The 22,040-nt window shown below is 40.0% G+C and overlaps 2 protein-coding genes across 4 annotated transcripts in view; one reads left to right on the top strand and one right to left on the bottom strand.

Annotated features, from left to right (window-relative positions):
• Window positions 1-3,746, bottom strand: part of LOC135216159 (uncharacterized) — a 109,919-nt gene extending 106,173 nt beyond the window's left edge. The window contains exon 1 of one of the 3 annotated variants that reach the window (XM_064251272.1): window positions 3,662-3,746. The gene's annotated coding sequence lies outside the window, so the exon portion shown is untranslated. Of the gene's footprint in view, window positions 1-3,229; window positions 3,366-3,392; window positions 3,594-3,661 lie in introns of those variants that run through there. The other 2 variants (XM_064251274.1, XM_064251275.1) reach the window with 2 other exon arrangements.
• Window positions 3,747-19,750: 16,004 nt separating this feature from the next.
• The window catches only part of LOC135216160 (histone acetyltransferase type B catalytic subunit-like), a 44,842-nt gene continuing 42,552 nt past the window's right edge, over window positions 19,751-22,040 (top strand). Inside the window, exon 1 of the mRNA XM_064251276.1 lies at window positions 19,751-19,887. Coding sequence (XP_064107346.1) covers window positions 19,881-19,887 — 7 coding nt within the window. The 5' untranslated portion in view covers window positions 19,751-19,880. The remainder of the gene's footprint in view (window positions 19,888-22,040) is intronic.

Here is a 22,040-nt window from a genome sequence, read left to right as displayed (position 1 = left end):
GATTATTTTTAAGTAGATTCTATTGTTTCTATGGTTAGATTTTTAAGATACCTAGATATTAGGGTCCCACCTTTTTCTGGAAAGATCTCTATAGCTATACTTAAAACTTTGGGAATACTAGGTATGCTAGCGGCATCAGCCTTTAACACTAGGTAGGTACTATATACAAACAGAATAGGCTAGTTCAATGTTTCCCATTTGGGGAGGGGGGGGGTTAAAACCAAGTCAGGTCAAGGTACAGTGATAAGTAATGTGAGGTTAGGAAGGTAGACACCAGTTAGGTAGTAGGTAGGTCAGGAAATGGCATTCTAGCCTGACTTGGGGCACCGTGCCCTTACATATCTAGCAGTGGAGGCGACGCCCGCCTGGAGCAGCCAAGTTATTAGGGGGAAACATCAGTTCAGGCCGGAACCCTCATCACGGTGGACGTCTTATTCACTCGATATTTAATTGGTGAAACATGAATACAATTGCAACTCTAAGCATACCATTTAAAAGACTGAAGTTTCGTCAACATATTGTGATATATGAAAGCCCCATACGAACTAAAATAATAAGCATGTGAGCTCTTCGTAAAATATGTTTTCAAGGCAGTTTTTGAAATCCAATATGGCGGCTACGTTTTCATGGACGGTTCTCATCAGTGACGGACCCATCTTTCCCCAGCCTTCCAGCACTCATTTGTGAACAATGTTAGCGTATGTATGTAACGTTTATTGATCTTACTCAAGATTGCAGTTGTAATCAGCACAATAAAACAACATTTTGTTGCCTATATTAGTGAAATAAGTATGAAAACTTGGGGGGGGGGACTTGTTATTCCCGGGGTTATGGTTGGAACTGAATTCATTCTTACCTTGTAATCGGCGGTTTTTATCCTTACTGCCATCACAACTGAAACTCCACAGTGCTTATTTGATTGTTATTACACATTTTGGTCTCAGTTCACTCCACATTGCACTTTAAACTAAAAACCCGTTGCTGTTCCTGGTTTCTAAGCGCGCGCGCCATAAACACAATTACAAACAGCAGACGACGACAGACGACGAAACTGGCAAAGTTTTATTCCCTAAACTGTTTACTTTACTCGTTATTTAGTTTAAATTTACATTGTTATTTAAAAATTTTGATTTAATTCATGTATATTATCCCTTTTTAGCAACCAAATTACCCCGAAAAAATTACAGATATTTCTAACGTAGATAAAATCCAAATGTTTCTAACGTTTTCGTACATCTGGCTGCCGAAAACCATAGAGGAACGAATACGGAAAAGTGGCATAGAGGAAACGACTACGTTTTTTTTTTTTTTGCTTTTTTGTTTTTGCTAGCACTTTTCATTGATTTCAGTCTTTATTAGTATTTTGAATTTCTTAAATAATCGTATGCCAGAAATAAATGTAACCTTTAATGTTTGCATGCTTTAATGTTTGCATGCTAAGAATGGCAAAACAAAATCATCGTTGCCACATTAGTGGAGGCTTCACACATACGCCGTTCCATTATTATAAACTGTTTCCATGAATTCTAGTTGTCATAGTAATGCAATATGATAAAATTGCTTTAATATTTATGTATATATACTTCCAATACATAGACTAATTTCACCAATTTCAACGTTTTGTGTGTAGTCTTATACCCAGTTTGGAGGGTCAACACATACCGAATGGCAACAGAGAGAGAGAGAAAGGAAGGCGGAGGAACGAAGAAGAAAAGGGATGGCGGTGGAGGGGGGGGGGTGGGGGGGATGGGGGGGGAGAGGGTAGGTGGAGCTTTATACGCGTGTTCGTATCCATTCTGCATAATGGAGTTTTTGTCTCTTGGTACAAGGACAAGTGTCGTTATTCTTTACGATTAGTGATTCACGATACCCTTATAAATTACGGCACTGGGTGTAATGCACTATAGCAAAATCTCGTTCTGTTACGAGTGTTCGTTACAGAAATAGGTATTGCCCAAAAACGTGCTTGCACTGTCTCTGAAACCCATAGTAGACATGCTGCTTAGTTGTCAATCAAGTTTTTATAACCAAGTATTTTTTACAAGCTAGCTATTGAATAAATTTGTATTTTTCTCAGTCAAAACATATGCCCTCAATGCTAACTTTTCCTCTTTTAACGACTTTCTGGTCATTGCAAATTCGGACCCCATAATTTCTTATGGTGCGAAAACAGACAGAGGCCCATGGACCGAAAACGATTGCGTCACACTACGGCGATAATCCAGCAGTAAAACATCTTCATATATCCAAAAAGTAAATAATAAAGATATATATGCGCATTACGATTATAACAATTACATGTATAGCTGATAACAATCTGCACGAATAACTGGTAAACTGTTCTGCAATGACAGTTGAGTATAGCAATTATTTACAATAGGTACGAAAGTCAAGATGTCGTGACGTCATAATACAGAACTTGAAAGAACGTTCTAATTCAGAAAAATAATTACTTAAATTTGAGTCAGAGGCGAGTTACTTTTTCAATAACGAATATTTTCAAATTAATCATCATAAATATGTAAAATATTGATGTTTTACTACTTATTTAAAAAATTAGCCAAGAGAACGCTTCTCGTCATCTTCTACCCCAACAGCTGTTTACGCCTGGCTTGTTGTTGATGAGAAATCGTGTTTCTTTTCGATTGTTGTGATAAAAGTGCTCCAGCGTCTGGGTACAAGTGGTGTGCGGATTATCACAGGAAATGGTTAGTTTATTGACACAAGCTACTCCGTAAACATCGAGATGGCGTCAATCTTCGAAACATTTTTAGTTGTAAGTAAAAATTTCTAAAGCGTTTTGGTGAGATTTCCCTCTGCCGTGGGCGCCATTTTCAGTACCCTCTGTTTAAATCTGTTAAATCTTAAAATTTGGCCTTAATTTCTAACTTTGGGGAAAATACTTACTTCGAAAGGAGAGTAGAGGTCTTTAGCTCCGTTTCTCACCAACAACAAGTCGCGACTGATGCCCATCTCGGGTGTCAGGACGCGTTATAATGACTTTTTCGGAGGGTGGCTTGCATGATGGTAGCTGGCCTGCGTGGCCTGCTTTGATGTTTTACCCTAACATTCGACAACGAAGACTACGGTGGACTACGTTACTCCTTGAAGGTTGTAGGATCAAAGTACCAACGCCTATGCCCACCCCTCTTCCTATTCTGAATCCTGCCTAATAAGAGGCCTAGCCCTAAAAAAAAGGGTATGATTAGGGCTAAAAGAACGATCTTACCAAGCGACGGAGATAAAAGCTGGAGGGCGACTGTGTCATCCCACCGTCCCTACGGCCTGAAAGGTCCCACTGGTGTGGCCGACCACCAGACCCTCCACCTCTTAATAAATTCCCCGCATATTGACAGGAAATAAATAAACGTGATGCAATCCCCTCAACTCACTGTCGTCGAGAAGCAGCATCACTCGGCGGAAGAAGGAGGAATGCAAAAATTTAGGAGTAAATTTCCTCGACAAAATTACATCTCACGAAACCCCGAGGAGCTGGTGCGAGCTGCCACTTCACACCCGCCATTTCAACCTCACACAAACATTTTCCTTCACAATTGAGAGGATGACACTCGTCTGATTCGCCCTGACACATACGGCGACGCAATTCTACGCGTCGTTTTATACTTTACACATGGTTCTACAAATCAAAACGGGACCGTACCATTACAATTAAAGATAAACGTTCCGGAGAAGAAACACGAATGCATCTCCTACAAGTCACAGCGAGTAATCAACAAGGCCGACGCAAAAGGAGTGTTCGAACGATCAATTATTTGCGATGCCGCTCCCTCTCTAAGCCATCAAAGTAGTATACATATTTTTTAATACTTAAAATAATATGATCTAACATTTTTGTGTCTTCTGGAAAAGAAAATTTACATTTGCTGATATTGGATTTCATGAAGAGAATCGAACACTGGCAAAAGAGGCACTTTGTTATGGCCATTTTGTTGGGCGCAAAAGTGACGTCATAACAAAGGATATTTTATTTACTTATCTCAGGTTAACCATATTTTATTGAAATTGCCTAATATGCACTTGCAATGTTATCACTTTAGTGTATGACACCAAAAATTTCTTAAAATACTTTTTTCAGTAAATTCGAATGCATATATTTGATATAAAATAAGAAAAATAATCGATATAGCTTATTTACTTTAAATTATTGCAAGTTCATTTATTTACACGTAAAAATCAATGTAGCAAGATTGTGCTTATAAAGACTTGTATTTAATTATACACTGTAAAGTTTTGGATTTAATCAGACACAATTATCTTATCACATATTCATATTAGCAGGATCATCAAGCGAAATGTCATATATTAAAGGGATATAATATAAGAGTTAAAGTATGTTAAATTAGTCTTATCAAAAGGAATATATAAAAAGAAGTAATAAAATCATTTACGAGATTTAGAACGAGATAATGTATGTCGTCGTTGTTACCTATGAAGATCAAAAGGAGCATGATGCAATACGAAAACGCACCCTGTTGTTTATGTTCGTTTTGCTACATTCAACGGGCACTCGCAAACACACACACACACACACACACACACACACACACACACACACACACACACACACATATATATATATATATATATATATATATATATATATATATATGTGTGTGTGTGTATATATATATATATATATATATATTATATATATATATATATATATATATATAATTGAGCCTTCTGGTTCTCGGCGAATCTTAGGGATGAGGCTGCTGCCCCTATATACCATTTGCATGGCCTCAACTGACGCTAATTGTAGTATACTAGGCGAATTTATACATAACGTAACACGCGTTTTGTCATGTTTATGTGAAATTCTCACAATACTGCAGCGATAACCATTTATGAATGTTTATGATTATACTGTAATAATCACAAATCATCAGCCCTCTCATCTCCCGTAGACAGTCAGATATATATATATATATATATATATATATATATATATATACTATATATATATATATATATATATTATATCTTTGTGTGTGTGTCGCGTGTGCGTGCGTGTGTGTGTTTAATTTTATGATTAACTTGATTACGAAATATATAAAACATGCCACGGAGTTTTTCGTCTTTTCATTTTTCCTCCATGGCGTTACCTTATATATATATATATATATATATATATATATATATATATATAATATATATGTATATATATATATATATGACTGTCTTGGGGAGATGAGAGGGCTAGGATTTACAAGATGTAAAGCTATGGAGACATGAAGGCTTCACGTTGTGCATATTAAATGTTTTCCCGCCTGTTGACGACATTGGCCGTGAGAGACGGCAAATGATCTCAGCGAACAGTAAGGCTACATGGGACATCTGTCCCAGTAAGTTGTTGTTGGACTCTCGCGGGGAAATCCACTTCTTATCATAAGCCTGTGCACACTTAATACGTACGTCCAAGTCTAAAGAATACGCCTATTTTTATTATCAAAGAGCATAATTTTACTCTATGTCGTTATGGTACCGTCATACTAGTCTTGTAAATTAGCTTGACAATTTTTAGTTCGCAAACCAATGTTTTGTTTATCTGCATTCGATACTACACCAAGATACAGAAGAAATATATTTTATTCAGGATACATATTCAAATGTTCCTTTAAGCCAAGCTTTCCTCACATTTTTGCACAATGTGACAAAAATGGTGTCTGTCACCAAGAAGAACAAAAATGCAAAGCATAAGTATAAACGTGCACCCGCATACTTTAAACATACACGAACGCGTGCTTAAGATAATGAATGGCATAAATAGGCTACTGGGAAATAAATATACAGTTTTAACATATGGAAGTTCAATAACATATTATCAATACCAATTCCAAAAATTGGAGCACATTAAAAACAACGAATATTTTCCAAAAGATGGAGAGAAAAAAAATGGGAATGAGTTTTCGAGTTACTGGCGAGTTCGGATTGCATCTTCACTGTTGGCAAGTGCCGAAACATATTATTCTATGAAATATATTTAAGCTTACACCTCTGGATTTATTCACCATATTAAGCGACTCATGTTATTATGAGATTTTATGAATTATAATTTCTATTAATATAATATATTGACAAATCTCTCACATGTGGCACAGACATAAAAGCTACTCGACTAAATCACAAATTAATGTCAGGTGTAAAACAGAGCCTAGAGCAAGCATAGTATTAAAGTAAGTTGAAAACTTACTTTAATACTATGCTTGCTCTAGTATTAAACTTTTGATGACTCCAGACACCCAATGAATTGTCAAATATGATTCCATATCCCCTTTGCATAAGTCCACTTAAGTCCTATTTGTTAACTATAACTTAATATGCTTAGCTTAATCCATACTTTAGGCATGAATACCCAGGAATAGAACATGCAAGAAAATCAAAAGCCTTTACAAAATACATTAGCTTGTTTACATAATTATGAACACATAGATACACATTAAGCACGGTTGGGTCATATATATATATATATATATATATATATATATATTATATATATATATATATATAGTCTAATTCACTAGTAATCTGAGTTGAGGTAGTAGCAGGCAAAATATGGTTTTTTTTTTTTCTTTTTATGCATAAATGTCGTTCTTAAGGACCATAAATATACAAGCGCACGCGCGTTCATATATACAGAACTGTGTAAACAAAGGGTTTGGTGTATCATTTTTTTTTTACACTTATCAGGTGTTATGATTGATTATATAACCTTTGTGTTGCCTCAACACCTGTTACGGCGTACAAGTGAAAATTTATAGCAATTGTTGTGTCTAGTATATTTCCGTTTCTTTGATGAATTTGTTTGTTTGTTTTTTGCCCGCTGATAGCGTCTTCCAAGGTATATAGAATAAGGGTTCTATATACCTTGGCGTCTTCTTTCAAATCTCCCATTTCAACTTTCTTCTGACCAGTTAGTGATACTGATTTTGATGATCACAAAGTTGAATTTCACTGGTATTGCTGCTTCATCTTCTATTTTTGGCATTGCTGTTTGCGTATATAATTATATATAGTATTTACCTGCTCTTGGATTTAACTATATTCATTAGCTATTTTAGTTGTTTTCCAGACGTTTTAATTTCTTTATACAATGGCACTCTATCTTTATAAAAGGGGTGGTGGTGAAAGCCTGCCTACCAGCCAATAGGCTTTTTGTTAAAAATTCAGTCTAAATCAACTTTTAACATCTAGATCTTGTATGACATTTATCCAAAAGTTCTGGGAAGAGAGAGAGAGAGAGAGAGAGAGAGAGAGAGAGAGAGAGAGAGAGAGAGAGAGAGAGAGAGAGGCTGATTAGTTTAACAGTGTTTTTTTTTCACACAATATTATGTAAACTTCTAGATAGCACCTGTCCAAACAAATTCCGTTTCATCTGCAAGCAGGCAGAGTCGGGAGCTGCCTTAAAACCTTTGTGCAACGTATGAGAGAGAGAGAGAGAGAGAGAGAGAGAGAGAGAGAGAGAGAGAGAGAGAGATGAATATTGATTTCAGGTCCCCGTAAGAGCTCACTTGTTTGTCTGCTCCACTCTCTCCTGAACGACCACATCGATTATTTTGCTCTTAAGACAAATATAATCGATATATTAATTTTATTTACTGATATTCTATTCGTTTATGCATCTTTAAATAATTATCATTATCCTTTCGTTATAACAATATCCACTCAAACTTCGTTATTTGGTTTTAGATCCTATGTGACTTTTTTTTATCTATGTGGCGGAGTTCTATTCTTGTCTTGTAATAAAATACGATTTTTTCTTTATATCTTCAGAGGAAGTTGAGAGGAGTTCCTAGAGGATTAATTCATCATTTGTCTGTCTGTCTGCCAGCTAAGACATCTTAACATCGTAGGATCGGATTACAACAAAAGTGTGCATGACGCGTTCGTTACTTTCGATACAGACCCAGAAATCTAAAACTTTCATTTATTCCATCATTAAGAGGTTTAAACCCAGCGCTTCTGTATCGTAGATTAAAAACCTTTCCATTAAGTAGCACCTTCAAATCATTTGGCCACTTCATCTTCCAGTGAACTTCTGGGAAGTGTTATGTCATGTAGCCTATTGTTCAACCTTAAGCTTTCACTAAGATCTGCAGATATAACCGGATCTGGCCGGGGAAACATTACGTGCTGGGAAAATTAAGCGTTGGTGAATTAATACATTGCAAGAGCTTTCCCATTTTCTATCTTGTACCCCCTAACTCCTGTAGTACCAATTCTGTATGACCTCAAAAAGCGAGACGTCTATTCGTCTGTATGTCAGTACATATGAAACGTTATTACCATAATCTCCCACAAGGGTCGTACTCTGCCATTTGCAAAACACCTCGAGAGTTTAGACGTATAGGCCTACTAAGGGACAAATGTGAGGAAATTTCAGTGCTCATGGTTGTGTAAACCTCACTTAAATTGTAGAATATAAAAAGATCTGCATAAGAACGACTGCTGTTCATTGTTGGCATTGGCTTATGTAAAATTCATTTAGTATATGTTTATATTTACCCTGCAACAGTCAGTGTATGTAACTTTTGTTGGCATTGGCTTATGTACAATTAATTTATCTATTTATAGTTATTTACCCTGCATCTGTGAGTGCAGTAAGTAACTTTTCTTGCAGCTACAGTACGTCCTACAGAACTTAACGTACAGCAAACACGGCATTGCACAACACAGCACATCCCGCAATGTTCGAGTAACAGTTGCCAACCGTCGCAAAATGACACAGCTATAATGCGAGAGTGACGCTACTCCATCTACGGCTACGCCATTTTCTGCTTGTCCTCATTAGAAGGGCAATTGGCAGTCAATTGGACTCGAGTCGTTTACTACTTCGCTATCCTCAACTCTGCCTCTTTTGGTTTATGGATGTTTTCGTCGTATTGTCGGAAATCGAAAGACGGTACCGGTTGCGTCATCGGTCTGTGAACTAAGTAATCATCTTTACTATATAAAAGCAACGTGCATTACTTTGCTTTATTTTTTCCTGTGTATAACAGAAAGTCTGCGTCTAACTATCAGAATATCTATGCCCAAAACTTTAGAGTAACATAGCGTTACTTATATTATTTTAAGGTGCGATACGGTAGAAAAATTATATAATTGTTGTCTTCATTTTTACGGGACAATTGCACTAGTTTTGTTAATAATGTTGAAAGCATTTGTAACATTCATTGTTTCCATTATAAGGAAAATTCTACTGTCATAAAAAGTGCATAGCCTACACTAATACATCGTCTACTATACTTAGTATGCTACTTGGAGAAATTACTTGCTTGAGCACACTAATTTCCACATGCATACATATAATTTAACAACTAGAATAATACAAGGAACGTGGAAGGACGTGTAGGGATCCCAGAAATCCATGCAGGGTATTTCATCATACTACCTGTTCCATCTCTACCCGTATCTTTCCACGCATGTTCAAAACCAGCATGATCAGACACGCGCCGAACATGTCGGAGATGAGGGATCTTGGGGGGAGGGTGGAGGGGAGGGGATGGCAGGGGGACTCAATCTCCCATGATCCCTCGTTCAACCATTTTCCAAGCGGGAGACCGTGAATGATGACGCAATCTAGGATAAGCGTGCGCGGGAAAATAGTATCGATTGATTATACGTACTTTCGAAAATTATTAGAAATTTATCTTATCTCATGTCATACTAGAAAATTATAAATGAAAATCTCTCTCTCTCTCTCTCTCTCTCTCTCTCTCTCTCTCTATATATATATATATATACTATATATATATATAGATATATATATATTAGTCTAAAAGGGTTTTATTTAAAAAAATGTATAAATTCGTGTTATCTGCTGTCATAGTAGAAAAAATATAAATGATATATATAAATAATAAAGTTAGTTGAATTATGTGCATCTAATAACGTATTTTCATTCGGGGAATCATTCTACAAGCAAAAATTCGGGTGTAGTATGGGTAGTCCTTTAAGTCCTATTTTAGCCAATCTGTACATGGAATACTTTGAAACTACAGCAATAAATGCAATAAAACCCAAAAACATGCTGTGGATGAGATACGTGGATGACATACTAACATTTTGGGATAATAAGTGGGGTAATTTTAATGAATTCCTCTCAAAATTAAACGCATTAGTGCCCAGCATCATATTTAAAGTTGAATGGGAAACAGACAACAAAATTCCTTTTCTTGATGTTTTAATAATCAGAGACACGACAGAATACAAATTTACCATATACAGAAAACCAACGTTTCTCACTTTCATATATTCACTACTTTAGCTATCATGACAATACTATCAAGATAGGTCTAGCTAGCAACCTATTCTTAAGAGCCTTACGAATTTGTTCCCCAGATTTCCTGGAAAAAGAATTTGAACTAATTCGCAAGCAACTTTCATCTTTAAAGTATCCTGACCATATAATTGAGAAAGCAATTCAAAAAGCAAACGTAATTTTCTACCGACCCCCTAAAGACAAGACCAGAGACACACCCAACAATAAAATAAAAATTCCCCACCTGGAGACGATTAAGAGAGTAACTCACACCCTTGGGAAATCCAACCCTTTTGCATTTACCTACCCAAATACCTTAGCCAAATCCCTGATTAACGTCCAACAAAAGACATCGCCCAAAGACTCTGGGGTATATGAGATCCCATGCCAGGACTGTGACCAATCTTACATCGGATTTACAGGTAAATCACTTCCCCAGAGATTAATACAACACAAACGGTCAGTTAGGTATGGACAACAGAACTCGGCTATTTTCAACCATATAAATGAACATAACCATAGAATAAACTGGAATATGTCACGTGTAATTTATAGCAGCAACTGCCGGTACAAGAGTCAAATGATGGAATCGGCCTTAATAAAAGAGAAGCAGGTAATGAACATCTCAAAAGGGAATTGGACATCGGACATCGTCGACGCAGTGTTCATTCAAAACCAACGCTTAAGAAGATTAAAGGAAGATTATCAGCGGGGGTGACCTAAATTGGCTTACTTGTGGACGAATCTCTTGGTATAAATACCACCTTTTCTGTAAACTTTTCTCATTCATATACCTGAAGAGAGAGACAGCAGTCTCTGAAATATAGTACTTTTCTCTCTACATTGTGGTGTTTTTATGGGCTCCTTTTATTAGATATATATCTATATATATATATATATATATATATATATATAATATATATAGATATATATATATATAATATATATATATATAAAGGTTTTTTTTTTTTTTAAAATGGAAACCTTCAGTCTGAAAGGATTTCTCCTTGAGTTTACAAATGACTTAACAAATCTTTGAATAGTTACGAGTCCTTTAATTTATTTATTTATTTATTTTTGCTGTAACACTTCATCGAAAGACATTCAGCATCCAGACTTTATTCCAAATAAAAGATGGCTCCAGAATTCTTTACATTTTCACATTTGTCTCCATAGAGAATTAAGTCACGTAACTCCTCAATCTTTTGCCTCCATCTTCAGTAGAAAGCCAATCCCCAAAACACTGGCTGGCTTTGGAGAAAAACAACAATGGCCACTGTGACATTCATATTTAAATTGCTATAAATTGTTCATGAGTCTGTGCAGAAATTTCCACAGCATTGACTAGTTCGTTCATCTGAACGTAAGGCTTATCAGCAATGTGCCGAATTTCTGTATTTTGTATCAAATCTCACACTTCCTGGCTGTTAGGGCCAGCATACCGCGTTCTCTCTCTCTTTAATGTCTACTCCCCTCCTTCTTCCTAACAATTCTGGTTTTGTAATTAATTTCATCTACTGTTCTCCGCAGTAGTGGGGGGGGGGGGCGTTGTTAGTACCACCAGTGTACCTCATGTGGTGCATGCATTGCAGTCATTACTTAAGGTTTCTCTGCAGCATACCTCCGGCCGCTATCTGCAACTCCCTTTCGTTCCTTTTACTGTACCTCCTTTCATATTATCTCTTTTCCATCTTACCTTCCACCCTCTCCTAACAACTGATTCATAGTATGTTAGGTTTGCAATGACACAACGTCCTGGAGACTGGACTTTATTACAGGATACTCGGGAGCCAACTGACTCGCAACAGCGTATACAGAATTGCCAATAACGGATGCATGCTCGGCAGCGCATGGCCGAAGAACATATCGTACATCCCCCCCTCAAGAATATACTTATACATGGCAAAAATAAAAAGGGGAAAAATACAAAACATATCGTACATCCCCCCTCAAGAACATTCTTATACATGACAAAAAAATAAAAGGGAAAAATGCCCTTAGATCAATGAGACAAGAGAAGAAACAAAAAATTAAAGCTAACTTCTCGATGCATACACAAAAACGAAATAAAATACATAAATTCTCTGAAAAGAAATATCAATTCCTGATGCAATTGCATACAAAAGGTAATAACATCACTCTACAAAGTCTTTGAGCCACTTGGGTTTACCAGCGGCTCTTCTGGCTATCAACGACGTTGGGCTCCTGTGTGGTGCGTGTCCCCTGTTCTGTCGGGGTATGGTTTGCGGAGGACTCGTGCTGGGACATGGGCGTGCCAGAGGGCGGAGCGATGACTCTCAGGTGTCGTCTGTTTCTTTTTGACAGCCTGCCGCTCCCGTTAAGCTTGACGGTGTACTGACGATGGGGCTTTGTTTCTGTTACTATGCCCGTTCGATCCCATTGCTTGGTAGCTTGGTTTTGTATGCATACATGGGTACCTAGTTCGATGGGCGGCAGTCTTCTGGTAGTGCCAGGGATGCACATCGCCTCCTGCGACCTTGCCACTTGTAACTCCCTTCGACGTATCGTCTGCCTCCAATATCTGTCTACTAACAGGTGTCTCCTGGCCGGTCGGTACCCCATCGCGCAGCTGGCGACCCGTTGCAAGCTGAGACGGCGACTTGTTAATTTCCCTGAGAGGAGTGTTGAGATACTGAAGTATCGCCAGGGCCGTTTTGTCCGACTCAAGGGCTCCACCCTTTAATGTATTTTCCCGGAGTAGCCTCTTCGCCGATTTGACAGCTGCTTCTGCCCTGCCGTTAGACTGGGGATACTGGGCCGCGACACAGCCGGACCTTGACCCCCCATCTCTTGAAGAAGGCCTCCATTTCCTCGCTGGCCAAGTTCGTGCCTCCGTCAGTTGATATTTGTTCTGGGGCTCCCCAACGCGAGAAATATGATCGAAGGTGATTACTGATTTTGTTAGACGTGGCACCATTGGGGAAATGAGCCACTTCTAACCAACCTGTTAGTCTATCGGCATACACCATGTATACACTGCCTTCTATCTGGAACATATCTGCTACGACTTGCTGGAAGGGATATTCCGCAGGCGGCGTGTGTATCATTTCTTCAGGAGGCAGTGAGGGGGCATGTTCATCGCATGAAGTACATTGGGCGCGGCAATGCTGAAGGTCCCCTTCTATTCCCGGCCAATAGACCGACTGCCTGGCCCCTTCTAAGCATCGAGTCGAGGCCTTGGTGTCCTGCGTGTAGGTTAGCGGCTACCTGGCGGCGTAAATCCTCGGGTATAACCAAGCGAACACATCCTTGGTCCACTGAGTATGTCACCAGATCCTGGTTGATGGCTAGCCGGTCCCGAACGCTGAAGAAGGGGCGAAGGCAGGCGAGTTCTTGCGACTTCTGTTGGGGCCAGTCGCCCGCTGCAACCCTTGCAAGCAAGAGCTGATATACAGGGTCGTTAGATGCGGCGCTCCTTACGCAGTCTTCATCCAACACGATGATATCCGGTTCCAAGGCGGCCACGGTTGCACATGCCACTGCCACTTGAATGTCGTCCTCCAAATCCACGTCGGAAGCTTCGCGGGGTGCTCGCATGGTCGGGTACCTTGAAAGAAAATCCGCGGCAGTGTTCCTTTTTCCGGGCAGGTATTTCATGTGGAACTTGAACTGGAGTGTCTTCTCTTTCAGGTTGAATAATCTCGGGTTGATGACGTCCTTAAGGGCTCTGTCACCCAGCAGCTTGACGAGAGGTACGGTGGTCCGTGATGATGGTGAGATTAGGACACCCAAGTAGGAACAGCCTGGCCTTCCGCAAGCACCAGGTAACTGCCAGGGCTTCTCCTTCTACGGGGGCATACCAGCTTCAGAGGAGGTGAGGTGTCGACTACCACACAGGGCAAGGCGCCAGCCGCCCTTGCAACAAAAGGGGCTGTCAGCTGACTGACAAATACAATACTGCTGAAGGACTACGAACCCGATACCTTCTTTACTCCAATCCGTCATTATCGTCGTAGGGCGTGTTTGTCGTAATATGCCAAGCCGTCCTTGGCTAATTGACAGATGACCTCCTGTGCCTGCCGGAGTTTGTCACGTAGCTGACTATCCCAGTAAACGTTTTTCCAGTGGGCTTTTCTGAGGAGGTCCCTAAAGGGCTCCATGATGGGCGCCGTTGCAAGGAAGGGCGCTAACTGATTCACGAACCCGAACCACGACCTAATATCCGTGATGGAGGGCTTCTCTGGCATATGGAAGTTACGAATGGCGTCTAGTCGTTCGTCTGCGGGTTTGTATGACTCCCATCCCAGGTAATAACCGACGAAAAAAAGTGACCTCTCTCTTGCAGAATTTAAACTTCTCGGGCTTGAGTGTGATACCTGCAGAGGCACACGTTGACAGGAATTCATATACATGCCAGAACGCCTCTTCAATGCTGTGATCGTATAGCAAAGTGTCGTCAACGCATTTATGCTTTCTGGTGATGTCTTGCAGGGCATCATCAAACCTTTTTGTGTAGGCGTCCGACGCCGAACAGTGGCCCATGGGTGTTCTACGATAACGGTATCGTCCCCATGGAGTGATAAAGGTCGTAAGCGGGCGGCTGTCTTCGTCAATTCCACTTGATGGAAACCCAGTGGGCGTCCGCCGTAGTCTTGTACGTATGAATGGGGATGCTTGAAATCATGTCGAAGGGTGCCGGTGTATGATGAGTTTCCCGAAGACAGTGGGCGTTGAGGCGCTGGAAGTCTACTGTGCGGCGAGGTTGACCCGTCTTCTTGGCGACAACGACCATCCTTGCACACCATTCCGTTGCATCCCCCACTGGGACTGGTTCTATCACGCCCTTCCGAACGTCCTCGTCAAGTTGAGCCTTGACCTCCTCTTCCCAATGCTTAGGGATTGTCGCGGGCGTGTGACAGGCATAAGGCACGGCATCAGGCAACAAATGGATGTGGTGCTGCTTGCCCGTCATGACAGGTAACGGTTCCCTGGTTGTATTAAAGGTTGTTGAAGAGAAATGCCGTAATAACCACTCCTCAAGTCTCGGTATATTCTCCTCCACAGGCGGGATGGGTAAGGTGGCTGGCTTCATTGTCTTAGGGGAGTTAGGCCGTGCGACGTCTTCATTAAGCACATCAGCTGATGCAACGAGATGGTAGGGGTGAGGGAAGTCAGGGGGTACTATTCCCAGCTCCTTACAAGCATTCAGCGATATATAGAAGTTCTTGGCCGTCGGCACAAAGTAAACCTCCTGCTTCGTGCGTCGCCCACCTATATCAATGAAGCATGTCGTTGATCCAAGACATCTCACTCGTAGATTAGCTACGTCCCTCAGACCTGCTCGCGGCTGCAACTCCAGTGAATTTATTTGCAGTCTTGAGAGAATCGTAGGGTCCGGCAACGCAGATCTGTGCTCCTGTGTCTGCTACACGAGTGTGGATACTGAATTCCCGTTTCTATGGGAAACACAAGCCTTGATCGTGGGGTTGTGGGGGGAGAGGTGCGTGTCTGCAACAATCGCTAAACTCGAGGCAAGCGGCGCTTTCTTCGTATTCCTGCAGCATTTCTGAAAGTGCCCTACCTTTTGGCACCCGTGGCACGTTATACCTCTTTGCTGGGCACCGACGCTCGACCAAAGGGATGGCGCCCCCCACAATTTCCGCAACGCTTCACATTGGAATTGCCGCGCAACACCGCGACGTCTGGCTCTACGTCATCAATGCCTGTGACGTCATCACTCGAGGCGCCAGCAGACCCCCTCTCACTGATAGCGACGCGTGGGATACTTTCGACATCTTGGCGTGCAGCTTCGAAAGTGCAGCACAGTGCCTGAAGGGCATCTACACTCTTAAATGTCTCACATGTCTGAAAAACATGCCTCTTTAATACAGGGTCACTGAGGCCTACCATTATTTTCCGCAACAGCATGTACTCTATTAAACACTCCCCGCATTTGGGACACTCAAAATTACAGTCGGTGGCCTTCTGAGCACACCTTGAAAAATAGTCGCTCACTAATTCCTCGCGCCCTTGTGCGAGGGCAAAGAATTCAGACCACTGAACTGCCTGATTCGACGACCGCAACACAATATTCCCAATGGCGTCCAGAGCGCGTGTCTGGGGCGAGGGCATTCCATTTGGCATCTGAATACCGAGCGTCCAGTGCACGTTGCAACGCCGGTACACAGTTGAGCCTAATGTGCAGGACAACATCCTGCGGCGGGAACTTGTTAAGGTGAATCCAATACGTCATCGAACGTCTCCAGGATCTGAACGCTGCCGAAGACATTACCGCCTCACACTTCTCAGGGGCAGCAGAGACAGGAACTTTATCGGCACGTGCTCCTGAACCGGGAAGGGCATCCTGAAGGGAACGGATGGCACGCTGCTGGTCTGCAAATAACGTCTGTGCTTGCATGACGGCCTGTGACAAGGCCCTTGGCATTGCAGGTGAGGCACGCCTCGGCGTGGCCTGGGGTGGTCGACGTATCTGGGGCATGGTTGGTCCTTATCCTACTCACTGCGCCATGTTAGGTTTGCAATGACACAACGTCCTGGAGACTGGACTTTATTACAGGATACTCGGGAGCCAACTGACTCGCAACAGCGTATACAGAATTGCCAATAACGGATGCATGCTCGGCAGCGCATGGCCGAAGAACATATCGTACATAGTACTACAACTGCGAGGTTTTCTTCCTGTTACACCTTTCACTGTCAATTTCCGTTTCGGCGCTGAATGACCTCATAGGATCCCAGTGATTGGCCTTTAGCCTAAATTCTTTATTCAGTTCAATTCCGTAACCGTTCTCGTGGTTGGTATGGTGTTGGCGTCCCACCCCAAAGGTCGCGAGTTCGATTCTCTGCCATTCCATTGAAGAGTGAGATATGTGTATTTCTGGTGATAGAAGTTCACTCTCGACATGGTTCGGAAGTCACGTAAAGCCGTTGGTCCCGTTGCTGAATAACCACTGGTTCCATGCAACGTAAAAACAAGGTCTAAAGAATCTTTAGACCTTGCGTAAAAACACCATACAAGCAAGTAACCGTTTTTGCCAACCATCCTCCTCCAGTCTTCTAGTCTCACCGAAACGTTTCAAATTCGTTCACCAGTTTGAGCGTTTCTCAACGAACTATTATAGTCACTCGTGTCTATATATAATAACGTGTTCGTTTTAAAAACGACAGACCCTACAATTTAAATAACTGAACAACAGAAAAATATGTCGTCAGTGAAATTCGTAAAATTCTACTGTAAAGAATATACGCATAACATAAAGAAAAAACCTAATTATGCCATTTTTTTTTTCTGCTGGAAAATAATATACACTGCCAAAAAATAAATAAATAAAATCGGAGAAAAGCGAGGAAACACGTTCTGTAACAGATAAAACCGTAAATAAATATTGTTGGAATAATATACTATATCAGCAAGTACTTCCTGCCGTGTAGACGAGACTGTATAATACAAACCCCTCAAAAAAAAAAAAAAAAAAAAAAAAGCCGCAATCGGGGCAAATGTGCTAGAGAACTTATATTTTGGGAGAAGCCTCAGATTGAATTAAAATTTCAGTACAGGTGAGCCAGAGTGCATATTATGCTAAAGTCTAAACATAACATGCCTTAGTACAAAGAAGAAGATGCCAGGACTCCGTGGTAAACAAAACGTTTGAAATACGTATACGGCTGAAAAAAAATCTGAAATATACCTACGGTAAAAATGTACATAGAAGCATAGACCAATTAATGGATTTAAAATACAACAAAACATGTAAACTGACTTTCGAATACACGGCTCTCAAACCCAACTATTTAATCAGATGACCAGCGAATTAATATATATATATATATATATATAATATAATATATATAGATATATATATATATATATATATATATATATATATATATATATATATATATATATGTGTGTGTATAAAGATATATGCCACGAAGGCAACTAAAAATTAGTTGCCTCTTTGAGTTATCTTCGTTGTAATGTATGTCTAACCTGTATTGTGAATATGTATTGTGAACAGGGTTTTGTTTATCAAAGTTCTGAACAGATGTCACCTATAATTCTTTAATTGTCTTGTCCTTGTATCTGAGATGTTTATCTTAAACTTTTAATCGCACCCATTGTTTATGCTTATTTGGAAAGGTTACTTACTCTCTTCCAGATGTGTCGGATTCTAGGTACTAATCTCTTTATAATCCCTATCTGTCAGTTATACGAATCTTCTTGTTTTGTTTTTACATTTTGTCCCATGTATGTCAGTTCTGTTCAGTAAAGGACGTGGAAACGTCGAAAGGTCTCGCAGTTACTCATTCGTTTATTTTTCCTTCGTGGCATATATCTTTATTTATAGATTTATCACGTTCCTAACTTTCGTGATTCAGTTATACACACACACACACACACACACACACACACACACACACACACACATATATATATAATATATATATAATATATATATATATATATATATATATATATATAAGCATACCTATAATGAAAACTTACGGCATATATAAATCATTTATGAGATGGAAGAACTTTATCGAGGAAAACTATAAACCGAAATTGTCAAATAAACAAGACCCGCCAGAAGGGTCAAACGAGGCCCGAATAAATAGATAGATCAGGACGAGGATGATAATAGCTTTCGATAAATTCCTGTCCACACCATTCATCATAAACAAGTTCCCACGGTGTCGATGATGTAATCTTTGCTCTATGTCAAAGTACAATTTTTCCCTATAGCCTTCGAATTTCCCTTGAAAATATTGCAAAAGAAAATCTTGATCCGCATACATCTTACCTGCTAAAATCTAAACTCTTGATATATAGGTTGTTTCGTGGTATACCGTGCAGCCATAATTTCTTATGCTCGCCTTCATTTCCTCCTTCTATATAAGCCCAATTACCTCTCGCACAATCCTTTGGAACCTTTTTCTCACTTGCCCATACCTTGCACAGCCCACATAGTTGTTTATATCATTAGCCCATGCTACAGTTACAGTTTTACACAGCTATGCACTTGTTAACAAAGTCTTTGTCGTCTGTCTGTTATATACTATTTCAGTTTTACCGCACGTACTCCTAAGTCTTTCTCATTCAGCAGTTCAAACTTTATGCTCGTAATTTTCTCCAGACTGACGGCTTTAGGAGAGTCATTCGCTAATTAACCTTTCCCTATCTATTTCCCAGGAGCAGGGTATTTTTTTTTTACGTTCTCTCTCTCTGGTTAGTTATTCAGATTTACTCATGATTTCTTCAATATATTCGAAATATTTGCGTTTGCGTATCCGGAAGTTGTGCTTCTATACGCACATTGCAGTCTGCAATTTACAGAATGTGAGATTAATTCGTAGTGGAAAATAACGAGTTACTGACATTTGACGATGAGTTTGTATAATTTGATTATAAATCCCATGAAATTAACCATTGAACTTTATGAATTCTAAGACACCTGTTTCAATTTAACGTTGCATTAATAAGCAAATATTCCCGTTAACCGAGAGCTTGATTATAATTATTAATGGCCATGACTCCATTTGCACAAAAGAAACTGTATGCAGGAATTGTCCGCTTTAATGGCGGTCATTCGCTCCTTTCGCGTCAAACATAAATATGGCGGGTGAGTCTTCTTTCAATATTAACCTTACGAAATATGTAAATTAATGACATCGGAATTGGTAATTTCAATTGTTTCTGCGTGATTTTTCACTCATGAAGTAAGAAATTAGGAGAAACTCGAGCTGTTGTTAGTTGTAAAGGTCTGGAAATGGTAGAAGCGCCCGTGCGGACAATTGTTGACAATGTTGATAGGACCCATCGTTAACCCAATTATGCAGTTTGCAGTAATTAACCCATTATTTTAAACAGGATTTTAGTTTTTAAGATGGAGTTTGCCTTGGCGTATCAGCATTAGCCCCATTAACCATAATTTAAAAGGCATAAGCTTCGGTACGTGTAGCCTAAGCTACTGTAGCATAGGTGTAGACTAAGATCGTTGGTTGGATTATTTTTTCGGTTTATGAGAGATTTATTTAGGTTATTAATTCATAAATCGCTGTGCTTGATAGGTAATGGCTTCGCATTAAGGCTATTTTATATTTTGTTTTGAACCAAGCATCCAGTGGGCCTATACTAGTAGTAGGTAGTAGTCTATGGTAGCCCCAAGCACCTAGGCATAGTAATTGAGTAGCCTATGGTTATCAAAGCAACATCCTAAACGATTTTCTGTTATGGGAGGTGTAATTTAGTTATAAAAAGGTAGCCAGATTATTTATTTAATTTTCCCATCAAATGCTTAGACCACAGCCTGCAAGGGTAAATAACCGAGAGGCGATATGGAGGCCACCGATCCCAGAATGCGGCCACCTTCCCGAAATAGTACTTGAATTCGCTGCCATGAGTCTGTCAGTCAAGAGTTGTGGCCTACCCAGGCAGCACACCGAGACGTTCACGTTCCTCTCGAAGTAAGTTTTCTCCTAAATTACGAAACAAAGGCCTAATTCAAGCGCTTTTTCAGGAAGTGGCCACGTTATGAGAGAGGTGTCCGCTATGTCATCTACCCCAGGTATACCAATATTTCTTTATAAGCATTCTGCATCGTTCGTCCCTATGAATACGAAAGCCACCAGGAATTGGGGTGTCAAATGTATTTCGCTGTGTTTAGTACAAGCCCCTGCGGGTTAATTACAGTCATCCAAATAAATATCACTTGAAATTCTTGTTCAGGAGGTAAAGCTGCATAGAAAAACCACAACTGCCGCAGTCTAGGCCGCCGCTGAATAGTAATATAGATCTACCAAGCGCTTTTTCGGGAAGTGGCCGCGTTCAGAGAGAGGTACCCGCTATATTATTTACCGTAGGTATACCTACGTACATATAATTTTCTCCATACTTGTATATTGCCATCAGTGTACCACACATGGTGCAGGTACATAAGGTTCTTTGCTGCCTCCTTTCGCACCTTAGGTATCAGCAATCCCTTCCATTATGAACAGAGGTAGGTAGATCTATTTTACTATTCCGCGGCATCCTATACTATGGCAGTTGCAGTTTTCTATGCAGTTTTACCTCCTGAACAAGAATTTTAAGTAATATTTATTCGGACGACTGTAATGAACCCCCAAGGGCTTGTACTAAACACGGCAAAATACATTTGACCCCCCAATTCCTGGTGGCTTTCTTATTTGCTGGGACGAACGATGCGGAATGCTTATACGTATAGAAATACCCAGAGGTACAGTAAAGTACCTTTGTTCATATTCCCTTTTTTCTGTCTTACTTTCCATTCTGCTAACAATTTCTTCATTGTGCTACTGCGAGGTTTCTCTCCTGTTATGCCTCTAAAATCATTTTTACTCTCACTTTTATTTTCAGTGCAAAATACTAGTGTATGTGCAAATTGGACACCATTTTTAGTATTAGCACCTTGGGTCAGATTGAATTTAGATACTTAAAGAAAAGACGGCAGCCCAAATTTCATAAATAATATGAAAGACATAAATATAATTGAAAACGTTAAAGGTGGTAAATAATTTGGTCAGCAATTGCAGGAATCGGGCTGCCATGGTAGTGTGCAGTTTTACTTAGAAAAAGTAGGCGTATGTTTCATGAAGATTCAGTAGGCTGACTTTAGACCATAGGTTATAAAACTGTATCAGAAATTGTGAAAAATAGACCTATCAATATTAACATAACATAGGGGATAATCCTTCCCCCTCCCCCAGTCACAATGTGCCCTAGGTGTGGTTAGGTTAAGAAAAGGTCAGGTTGGGA

The sequence above is a fragment of the Macrobrachium nipponense genome, chromosome 6 (genome assembly GCF_015104395.2).
Source record: "Macrobrachium nipponense isolate FS-2020 chromosome 6, ASM1510439v2, whole genome shotgun sequence".
Classification (NCBI taxonomy): Eukaryota; Metazoa; Arthropoda; class Malacostraca; order Decapoda; family Palaemonidae; genus Macrobrachium; species Macrobrachium nipponense.
Note: the sequence above shows the minus strand (reverse complement) of the source record. Positions and strands in the feature narration are given on the sequence as shown.